The 12,214-nt window shown below is 37.2% G+C and overlaps 1 protein-coding gene across 2 annotated transcripts in view; it reads right to left on the reverse strand.

Annotated features, from left to right (window-relative positions):
• Positions 1-12,214, reverse strand: part of FMN1 (formin 1) — a 134,084-nt gene that overhangs the window by 104,837 nt on the left and 17,033 nt on the right. The window contains exons 1-2 of one of the 2 annotated variants that reach the window (XM_088145431.1): positions 2,829-5,165; positions 1,663-1,780 (exon numbers count right to left, since the gene is read on the reverse strand). The exons of the other annotated variant lie outside the window; for it this stretch is intronic. Coding sequence (XP_088001557.1) covers positions 1,663-1,780; positions 2,829-4,373 — 1,663 coding nt within the window. The 5' untranslated portion in view covers positions 4,374-5,165. Of the gene's footprint in view, positions 1-1,662; positions 1,781-2,828; positions 5,166-12,214 lie in introns of those variants that run through there. 2 annotated transcript variants of the gene reach the window in all.

The following is a 12,214-nucleotide window of genomic DNA, read 5'->3' on the forward strand; positions in this document are numbered from 1 at the left end:
TCACAAAGTAATTTTATAATTTAGTCAATTAGTTTTCACTATTTAGATTTTTTCTTAGAATTTGCCTTTTGTATTTATGGTGTTTAGCAGTTTGAACCATTTTGTTTACTTCTATTAATTTTCTAGCAAATATTAAAGTACTTTAATCTGAGCCTTGTAATTCGTACAAAAAATGTATAAAACACTGGTCAATGACCATAATAAAGATATTACAGATGTACTATTTCTTGAGCTGTATTACTTCATAAATGACCAACTCTTGCACTTTTAAAAATAATTCTCTAATAAGAAAACAGAACAGGGCAGTTTGATTGCCTATCTGACTTCTTCTGCATAGTAAAGGACTTTATGAAGTTCTTTCAGTTGCATTTCTTCATCCACAATCTTGCAAAACCGAAGTTTTTAAACATATTTCCTGAACTAAAATCTAACTGTATTTAAAACATTATTTTAATATTTTAAAAATAGACTGTAGAGAATTTCTCAATGAATTGATATAGCTGTAACTATATTTATTGATTATAAACTTATTTGAAAGAGGCACCCAATCTCACAGAGACGGCATGCTCCGGATCCCCGCAGTAAAATAACTTCGATTAGCGGGGTCCAGAAGGCGGGCCTTCTCTGCTGTAGCCCCTGCCCTTTGGAACATCTTGCCCCCGGGGGTGAGACAGGCCCCCTCACTCCACGCCTTTTGGAGGGATTTGAAGACCTGGCTCTGCCATCTGGCCTGGGGCGGGGAGGGAGGATATCAAAAATGGGGTTGGCTGGTCCCTTAGCAGCCTGGTGTGGCCTCTATCAGCCTCTTGGATTTTTTAGTCTTTTTATCTTTCTCTTTGTACTTTGGTTTTATAATCTTTTAATTATGTATTGCCGATTTTAGTTTGTTGTAAGCCGCCCAGAGTCCCCCGTTGTGGGGAGATGGGCGGGGACAAGTCAAATAAATAATAATAATAATAATAATAATAATAATAATTATTATTATTATTATTATTATTATTATTACATTCGATTTATTGTCCACCCATCTCCCCCCAATGGGGAACTCTGGGCGGCTCACAAAGTACATATCATACAATTATACAATTAATTACGCTGTGTGACCGGCAGGGGTCGCTAGGGGGTCATCCGGGCTTGTCCTCCTCCGTAGATCTTCCTTGCCGCTTGCCGCTCATGCCAGCTGCATTTGGAGTTCGGCCAGCACCGGTATTTTGCTCCCCTGTGCAGCACCGCTGGTTCCTCCCATCTAAACGGGAGTACCCATTTATCTACTCGCAGATGGAATAGCTTTCAAATTGCTGGGTGAGCAAGGAGCTAGGACAAGGGACAGGAGCTCACCCTGTCCCGCAGAGCTGGGCTCGAACCGCTGGAGAGCCAATCATTTCTGTCCGGCAACTCCGGCGTCATTAAGCCCTTGCGCCACCGCGTCCTTTTATCATGGGATAATTTATCATGGGATAAGCACTGTAATAATGAACAGAGCTACCTTGCCTCAAAACCATTTACCTATGCCAGCCACTGAAAACTAATTACAGCACCAGAAATGACATAACTTTCGTTTTCAAGAATAAATATTGTGTAAGTGTCCATGTAAGACACTTATGTATTATTAGTAATGTATCAGTACTAATCCTATGTATATATATCACTGCTTTCAATTACCTGCTTCTGTATATTTTAAGCCTACTTTCTCTTCTTCATCCTTTGCTTTGGGTGGTGGCCAGACAGTCTGGAGTCTTCCTGGTGTCTTGTCATCCTGTTCTGAAGGAATTACATCAGTCTGATAAAATAAAATAAGACAAAAATTGTATTACAATATACAATATAAAACTTCATCAACTATTGTAGATACATATTTTCTTCTTTCCCTCTTTTCATTTTGCATAACTCTCATCTTGAAGAAGAGGAACTTGCAAGAAGAAAGCTTGCACATATTTTGGGACTTTTTAGTTGGTTCTGGTGGAATTTAATCCCATTGTTATTTTTTTCCCTTAGTGGATCACAATGATTTTCTGTTTTTTCCTTTTTATAGAAACTATCACAGTAACAATGGTCCCTGAAAGCATGTTTTCCCTGTATGTATTTATTTCCTTATTTCAAACATGGGACTACCAACTGTAGAAAATGATAGACTAATGCATAATGGCATTCAATTAAATTGTCAGTGTCAAACTACAGTGAAGGGCCAGTAACAGTTTTTAATACTCACTGTGTGAATTTGAGTAGGGTAATAATTATCAACTTAAACTACCCCACAGGTTTATTTTGAAGATAAAAGTAAATATACATCATGACCCTCTTGGACAAGAACAGAATATTAATGTGTTAACTATAAATACATTATTCTTAAATGTTTTTACATTGAATATTTACCCACCAATATGAATAATTGTTGACTTGCATTTTAGAAAAAGTCCAAATACTGGGTAAGCCATAAATCTATAAATTATAGGTAAATAAATTTCTCAATTACCATTTCTGTCTCTCTTTTTTTTAAACGGAATATAATCTGACAATTTATGCACATAAGATTTTGCCTAACATATCATGATAACCTATATTTGTAGTAATGTTCACTGCTATTTTACACAACACTGTTTTTATGCACAACTTTCATCAAAAGAGTCTAATATTGTGCTGAGAACTGTAAAATAAAATGGGGGAGGGCAATGTCAGTTTGGTGATACCATTGTGGATATTTTTTCTACATCAGAAGTTACTATCATTATTTTAATTCATACGACTCAAGAAACCTAATTAGTATTAAAAACTCCAGGTCTTTGTAACTATATTCTAGACGTAGCATACAAGAGAATCAATCAACCTACTGGTTTTGTTTCTGTTGCTCCATCACCAGATTTTGATTTAGACCTCTCAAATATTGCCATCAATGATTCCTTTTCATGTCTCATTTTGCGTTTTATTGCTTCTAACTCTGAAGTGTCAGCAGTTGTCTCTTTTTTAGGAGGACGTGTAAATAAAGCTTTAAATGCATCCAGGGCAGATTCTGCAGGACTTGGTTTCATTTCTTCATATGGATCCATTCCCACAGAAGATTTCCTTTCTTGGACATCCCCAGATTCTGGTACTGCCTCATCCATAGCTTTCTCCTCAGCTTTAGGCCCTAAGAACTGAGACAGTTGTTCTAGAAAGGTAGGAGAACTTTTAGGCTCTGACATTTTCTTCTTGCTTGTCAGATCAGGTGCAAGATTTGACTTCTTAACAGGCTGTCTTAGTTTAAGCATAGCCAGATCACTGTCTTTCTGCTTGATTTCGGTGACTGTTTCCTCCAGATCTGCAGACAAGCCTTTCTTTCGAACACGTAATCCACTAAAGAAAGCTGGGAGCTGAAAGGCTGGTTTTGCAGGAGAATCAGTGCTGCAGTTACCTGGGAGAGGTCCCTGCTCTTCTCCAGGTTCCTGAACATCCTTTGCGGTAGCAAGTGAACTAATATTCTCCTTGCTTAGTGTTCTAGTCTCTGAATCTGAATACATTTCGGGTATTGTATCAGAAGGCCATTTGCAACTTGGTAGAATTGGCTCTGTGTTATCCCCTGCTGTCATACCATGCATTTCTGTATATAGTTCCGTGTCTTCTTTTTCTTCATTTTCATCATTATCCTCCAATGATACAGCGCAATTTAACACAGGGTTGTTTGTTATATTTTCATGCCTTTTTAGATCTGTAGCCTCATTGTCTGTGTCACTTGCTGTGTGAGTCAAAGTATCCTGAACAAGAATGGGATCCTTATGATCTTGTTTGCTGAATTCAGACAAAGGAGAGTGGCTAGAATAGGAATTGGAGAAGGATGGCCCCTTCTGCTCCAATTGCTGTATTTCCAAGTCTACTGTGCCATAAACATCAGCCTGATGATCATTTGGGATAAGGGTGTTGTCTACAGAGTTATTATGTATGCTGCCATTGTCTTCAGAGTCAACAAAGTTTTCAGCATAAATTCTGCACACACTTGAGTCACCAGTAATGGCTTCTGCAGGGTTATTTGGAGCCCAGTCATCCATTTCTGAGACTGCCTCAAAAACAAATATGCCCCTTGTATCAGCTTCTGGAATAGCCTGAGCACTACCTTCCCCTTGTGCCATTTCTGGAAGCAGTTGAACTGTATCTGGGTCACCATCTTCATTTACCCTGCTCTTCTCATCCTCATTGTCCACATGGCTATCAATATCTCCGTTGACCTTTTGAAACCCTTTTAAAACTACTTGCTCTTTTGAAGTTCCTGGTTCTAATTTATCTGTAAATCCAAAGAGGGCTTTCATGGAAAATTTAGTTAAGAAATTATTGCCTGCTTCAGTCTCCTTTGCCCTCCCTGGATTAGAGAGCTCACTGCAATCAGAACCTTGATTTTTTTCCATGTTGGGCAAATCACAACACACATATATTCCTGGAACAAGAACTATTTATTTCTATATAATTACTTCCAAGAAATGTTTTTCATTCAGTCTAGTAAATTAAATCATCATGGAGGGAAGCTGTTTCTCCAAATTATACACTGTTTTCTTTCCTACAATACAGTAGTATGAAATGCAAATTCCTGCCGAAGTTTAGAACTTTAGTACAGAAGAAATAGGAAGATTTCACTCATGTTGCATACCACATTTTCTCAGCAGCAACACGGTTTACTTTTTTACACAAAGGCCCTTTTTTGTCAAGGCAAACCTGCTGCCAACTAATCAGCTGAAAAACAAGATGAACACTTGCATTAATTCCTACTGTTCGGTGTATTCCAAAGCTTTTTACTTACTAGAAAATAGAATTAAAACAACAATAAGTTAGTACTGAACAGCTGGTACTTGCAGTTTGCTATTTCCTTATGCCGGCTCAGGAGTCACAAAAATTTGTCAGCAGAAAACTTCTGAAAGATCCCCACTGTGGTCAAAAGCTGTTTTAGCAGAATCTTCAAAGAGGTTATGTGTCAGAAATGTGGAAAATCCTGATGGATGGGAATTTATTTCAAGTTCTTTGCTAAAACATGCCTTCTCTTCTGGAGAATTCCAAATGCTGAAGAGTGCAAGTTAACTGACTGTTCTGCCCTTGAAGCTGAATAATAATAAGAAAAAGAAAACACTCTTCCGCTTTGGTGCAGGTTTGGTCTGGAATGTAGCTTGCAGTGAGTGAACACCATCCAAGAGGACTGGTGTCATATTACTGTGTTTCAAACTCTGCACTGCTATTTCTGTGGACCATAAACAGGTATTTATCAGGCAGTTTCACCACACCCATGGATTAGAAGCTACATGGGAGGGCAAAGTAAACAGCCACAACCCAGAATATACTCATTAACTCTGCAAGAACAGGACATATGGAAATACGTATTTCCGCTGTCTATCTTTTCACTATACAAATGTTTATACTGGTCTGCACACATACTGTACACACACAACCACTTAATTTCTGAATACCTTTACAGTTTAGGGCTTGTGATTGATCTTATTTTCTCATTTTATGAAAGTATCCATACTTTCTTTCAACAAATTCCATACAGGTATGGTTGTTGGTCTGTTGCAACTAAAATCACAAAGATCAAACAGCGTAACACCAAACCTAAACCGAGCTGTTGTGTATAAAAATATTAGTTATCAAGAAGGCATCACAGTGTAAAGTGGGTCAAGGAGCAGTTTTCTAGTTAGTTGTTTAATGTTATCACAAATTTCTTTTCTACAATATAAATTTATTAGTTGATTTACATTGGGGGTGTGCAATTATTTCCAGGCTGAAGGCAGACTTGGCTGTTGAGTTGAATGGCATGGGCCACACTTCAAAAATCAGACAGGGTCAGAACAAAAAGAAAAGTTTAATTTAAATGGAAATAAAATTAGAGTAATTAAATGCAGCTAATATGATTCTTTAATATAATAATCCATACAATCTATCACATTAGAAATTAGTAACATGGCTACTTGGGGAAGGGCTTGAGGAACTTCATGCAGAGCTTTTGATGGCTGCAAAAACCCTGGGGATTCAACAGGTTTTTAAAATATCATTTTTTCTGTCTTGCCTATTCCATTAGCTGGAATACTAACTTTTCTTCACTCCTTCCCTCTTCGGTATCTGTTCATGGGGCCTAGTGTACCCTTGAGAATGGTACTAGATGAGGAGGGGGGCAGAGTTTCCTTACATGAAAAGAGAAACCGCCAACTCTGTAGATAGACAGCAAGCCTCCTTATCAACCCTACAAGGTAGACCAGGCTAAGAAACCAATGCCATAAAGGTGAAGACTACTTTTATTATAATGGCTATATAGTAAAAGGATCTTGCAAGTCTGAATGTGCTTCCCTCCTTCCCTTTATCTTTGTGTCAGCTAGGGAAGGGCATGTCTGAGACATTTTCTCAAATTAATTTCTTGGCCTGACTTCGTAATGGCTTTACCTCCTGTCCTTCAAGGCCATTCCCTATTCCCTCCTCACCTCCCCAAATAGTTGTAACACAGAGAGGCTCAGTTTGGTTCACCAAAGCTGTCTTCAATCACAGTCTCCTAACAGCAGCTGTTAGGGGACTATAATTTAGGCACTGGATTCCTGATAGGCTTACAGCATTATGAAGAAGCTAAAGCAGTTACATTTTAAGACTTGGATGTACATGTGTTACATTTTGGTTTGGGGAATGCACATCTGAGGTACAACAAAAGCAGTTTATGTTTTAATTGAAACAATTCTTTTTTTTTTAAATGCTATTACTATTTCTACTGATAGATGAAGACTTGTGCATAATTCCACAAGCGTATATAGTTGTTGGAGAACTAAACTGTCTGATTGACAGTGGTATCACTCCTGCAGCGTGCCATTAATCTGAATAGTGGAAATTCCTCAGTTTCTGGGAAGGCAGGGAAACCTTTTGGAATCAATGGCATCATGGGAATATTAACATTGGAGTACAGGTGTGCTGGCTCATGAACATGAATGCTTCTTTATGAACTGAACATTAGTGAGTATCCAGATTGGCTTGCAGTAATGTTTATCATTAGATAGTTTAACTACTAGATAGTTGCTACATTGCAGCCAAGGAAACTATCTTAAAGAAGTTCTAAAAGATGTGGCCCCTAAAGTTTAAGCATCTGTCTTCCAAAATGCCAATTGTTTTTTAATACAGATCTCATTTTTTCCTGGCATTATGCTCTTTGAACTGCAATCCCTGTACTTTGCAGTTCTGTACTGCCTTTTTTGAGTGGAGTCATGGCCTACTCACCATGATGAACATCATATTATTCAAAATATATATAATTATAGTTAATTATTATGCTTTGAAATTTAACATCAGTGATGTAATATCTTAAATGGAGTATTTGCAAACAGGGTAATGAGACTTTATTTGCTTTGGCTAAATAGGTCACAGTTCTTTTCATATATTCAGCTTTTACATTTATATTTACTTGTTAAATGCAAGCAATGTCCACTGTTGACTGATTGATAAATAAATAAAAAATTTAAAGACTAGAAGTGCCATATAAATCTTTAAACATTTCGACTCTGACATCTGAAAGAATTTTTTTTAAGTCCAAAGTTCCATCACAAGGCTAAATTAAAGAAATTAGGGTGAGTAAAAATAATAAATATATCATTCTCAATTGCATTCTAGCACTGTAAAAGTATATTCTAAGGTTTTGTCTCCCTCAAATGTAACTGCCACTGCCACACTTTCCTCATGCTATCGTATAACTAAAATATAGATTTCAACAAACTCAATTTGAAAAACAGCAGGGGGATTGGCATAGACTTAAGAAAAAGATGGTATCAATGGCAAATTGTTTCCTTCATACACAATATTATCTTACAAAGTATACTGTAATTGCCACTGTATTGCCTATAGGAATTATGATTCCAATGGAACAACCTCATTATCAGTTATCATCTCTGAACATGCTTCACACATCAAAGCCTAGGACATTACTGTAATACAGTTATGGTTAAATGCTTCCGGTATTCAGAAGGACTCAAACAACTTAATGATCAGTTAAAAGCTCTCCTTCCTCTTACAACAAACTCATACTATTGAGAGCTTGTTTGGAAGCAAAGCATATTGATGGCCTTAAATGAGAGTAACAAGCAACCTGGAGCTCTTGGGCATTTATAGCTGCATGCAAAAGTTAAGTCAAATTGTTTGTTGAACTTGTACACAACTGCTCATAAAATAGTAAATATACATTCAAATGTGCAGAAAGATCTTGTGTTGAACCCTGCACCATGTAGAGGGAGTTTCAGCTTCAGTTCACTCATGGATTCATTCAAACCTACCATTTGACCAGCGATGCCTGAACTTTTACATGCAAATGTATATATTCGTGAACACCTCCTTTGGTATCCACCTTGATTTAGTTATTGAAACTGAATTTAGGATTTAGATTGAAAATAAATGAATGTGTTAAATAAACGTAAATAAAGTATTAAACAGGAGCTTGACATGCCATAAGGCAAAGTACAGACATCACCTTGATGTCTAAGAAGTAATGTTCTTAGAAAATAAAGGCAGTTGTTGCAGCCCAGTTGTTTGCTTCAAAATGTGAACACCTTCCTTGAAGAAAAATAAATGCAAGCTAGGCTAGTTAGGAAGCATTCTGAAGGGACTTCACCAGTTTCTTTCTTTCTTTCTCTCTCTCTCTCTCTCTCTCTCTCTGTAGTTCTCAACCTTTGCAGTACCACACCCTGTAAACCGATAAATGAATTTATGCAGTCCCTCTCATGAAAATACGGCCTAAATAATAAATAATAATTAAATAAATAATAACTAATCTGCTGTGGCATACGGTTTTGACAACTGCATAGACTCATGAATTTAGCTATTATTCAAAACTCATTCCAGGCTTGGCAGCTCATATTGTCCAAGAAGGCTTTTAACAAAATTGTAATCTCCTTTTACATCCTAACATTTGTTCTTTTTCTTTCAGCCTTATCTGTTCATCTTACCCAGTAAATGGGAAAGACAACTGATGAGCCAGGAGTAAGAAAAAAAATCTCCTTGAGTAAAATTCCTGGTGTCTATGGGGACATGTCATTTTCTTGGCAATAGTACAAAAGTGGTTTGCCATTGCTTTTTTACAGGATGTTTTTGTCTTTCCAACCTAGCTTTCAAGCCTGGCAGCCTTCCATTCAAGTATTAATCAGATTTCACCCTGTTTAGCTTTTAAAGGTCAGCTAAATCAGTGTTTCTCAACCTCAGCAACTTTAATATGTGTGGACTTCAATTCCCAGAATTCGCCCAGCCAGCATGCTGGCTGGGGGAATTCTGGGAGTTGAGGTCCACACATATTAAAGTTGCTGAGGTTGAGAAACACTGAGCTAAATAAATGCCCCTAATTTTTATGTGGATCTGAGAGCATGCCTATCTTGGTATAGACCTGTTCAAGCATTAGGATTGGCAGCAGAGCTCTTACCAAATTTTATGATGTAATGACCCCTGTCTCCTGCATGAGCTAAGGAGCTATATTTAAGCTCCTTATTCCTTTCAAGAAAAGAAATAACTTTCTTCTTCAGCCAGAGCTTTTAAGAAATAGTATTAATAACAATCAGTGTTGGGGGGTATGTGTGGTTAATTGATATTTATTTTATATTTGTAGCCCCTCTGAATGCCCAACTGACAGAAAAACAGGATATCAAATTACAGAGTAAATAAATAAATACCCAGGAGATTCTTAAAACAGGAAAGTTTCCCCTGCTATAATGAAGAGACAGGAAACCCCCCAGTCCTGCTTTTTTGAAGTTTTGCCAACGTAAGTGCACTCTTATTTTAAAAAGTGAAGTCGGTTGAGATGTGAGTAAATACAGAAATCATGTAAAAACAGTTATTTGAAAAATGTGTTTGAAGTATTTCTGAGGTATCCTGCTATTTCAGTTTGCTATATTGTCTGGATATTTGCTTTTATTTATTAAAAGTGTAATCAACAATATTTAGATCACATCCAATGTATTACATAGGTAAAGAAAGGTATGCCCTTTCCCCATACCACCTTCTCTCTGTTGTCTCTTGCCTCCTTCTCCTGGTTGTTATTCCAGTGGGAGAAGAACTGCTGTTCACTACTTTTATATAATATTAACTTTATGGGTTTCTTTCAGCTAAATTGGAAGGAAGTTCTGAAAAGGAGCATGTGCTCCCTTCTCCCTAAAAATAACTCTGCCAAATTCTTCTCCACCACTAATAAGAACTTATCAAGGCTCCATGGTTATAGAGTTGGGCAGTTCAGCATTTTATGTAGTTAGAGGTATAGATTTAGCTGCTACTGCTAATAGCAGTATTATTTGCCTTTCCTATAGCAGGAAAGGGAAATAATAATAATAAAAATATTTTCAATCAGCAGTTACTGATTTTCAGCACAATCAACCCATAATAGCATTAAAAAAAATCTACAAATGGAAGATGAAAAACATATATAGAATATATAGTGTATCCTTACACACTCTCCCTTTATGGAATGGAGGAAGGAGCATCTCCATGTAGCACTTCTCTTGTACCCTCAAAAAACTACTTCACATGGAGCAAATTTTAAGGCAGGGGGTGGAGGGGAGGAACAGGAAGAAAAATCCCAAAATATTCATGGAATTTTGATCTGATATTAGACTTGATTGAATATTACTTTGATCAAGTATATCAATGGTGTAAAAATGGTAATTTACTTTTGTATGCAGAAATCTGATTTATTCCAAATTGTCAGCAACAGAAGGGGAGCTATTTAATGAAGTTCTATGTTGTTCAGCTTTTCATATCTAATGATTATTAAATGAAATTTGATGTATGATTGTAAGAAGGTAGTTTCATAGTTTTAGAGTATTTACATGCTTAACTGCCTAGGATCAAATGAACGGCCCAGGAATTTCTGAGGCCGCAACACTGCTTACAGGGAGATTATAAAAACTTGTATGGAGAATCAATCTAGTAAACAGACTGACATCAGTCTAAATAAACAACAGCAATAAAGTATTCGATAAAGGTACTCACATTTAGTTCAAGATGTAGTAGATTTCTGTCCACTCTTTCTGGCTCAGTGAAATAGACAGAAGGATCAGACTGCCTCAACCTGCAACCTAAAACCCAGTCATCGTCATCAATATTCACGACAGGTGTCTTAACTGCCTGTTCTGAGTTTTTCTTCCAAGCAGTTTCTACTGGAAAACCTACATGGTTTTAACAAATACGAAGAAGAAAGAGAATTATCTCCAACTGTAAAAATGTTAAACTTTGGGGCATTAGGATATAGCTGTTGTGTCAACATAGACATTTTTAGAATTTACTTTTTCTCGACAGTCTTCAGAAGCACCGCTGCTATTTCATTTAGGGGAAAAAAAATCTTCCCCATTTACAAATGTGGACATCCTGAACACACAGAGTAGATTCAGCCATGACTTGATTTCATTCCATGAACACACAGTAAAGAATTAAAAAACACTGTAGACATGGATAGGAAGCAGAGATCTTTCAAGCAGAGGGATGTCTCTGAAGAAATGCCTCAAAACCCACTTTGTCTCTTCAAGCAGCCAAGCCACCAAGTATAGGAAGTGCAGGGTCTACCATACTTAAGTTTCTCTCCATGTGCAGAATGCAAAGCAGAATTTTCATTCCTTGGGATAGTGATCACACATTTATCTGTATGCTGTTGAGAAACAGATCTGACCTGATCTGCATTCTAAGTTTCTTTTTTGCATCACACAAGAATGAGGCAATATAATAGCATTTCATCCATAACAGGGACCCTACACTGAAAAGAGTTCCAAATGTATCCCTGCTACCAGCCAACATCATTCCCTGGTTCTGCCTACTGATGTCTATGAGCAATGGACACTTATCCCCGAGAGCTGTAACTCAGGTTATTCTGGGTTCCACCTCTGAAGTTGTCTGTGTGTATACTTCTTTTGCTTAGACAACTAGGGACTGGTATATTAAGAGCTCACTGATGCTACCCCTCTAGGTTTTTTATTGTGAAAGAGGGCAACATGACAACCAGAAGTTGTTTTTATACTTACTTATACACATTATTGGGAAATCTTAATACTTCATGGAATGGACTTTCCTTAACTATTCATAGGTACTATGACATATGGGCAGCCTTTGCCAACTGCATGCCCTTTAAATGTATATGATTATCCCTCACCTCCCAATTCCCAGCTTGCATGATCACCAACACACACTTCAAAGACTAGATTCAAACTTTCGATTCAGGCCTTCACACTACTTTATTAATGTAATTCAATGGAAAAATGACTTTGAATTT

This window comes from Python bivittatus, unplaced genomic scaffold (genome assembly GCF_059951505.1).
Source record: "Python bivittatus isolate LINGU-HERP-01145 unplaced genomic scaffold, Pbiv_v1 ctg000480_np1212, whole genome shotgun sequence".
Lineage (NCBI taxonomy): Eukaryota > Metazoa > Chordata > Lepidosauria > Squamata > Pythonidae > Python > Python bivittatus.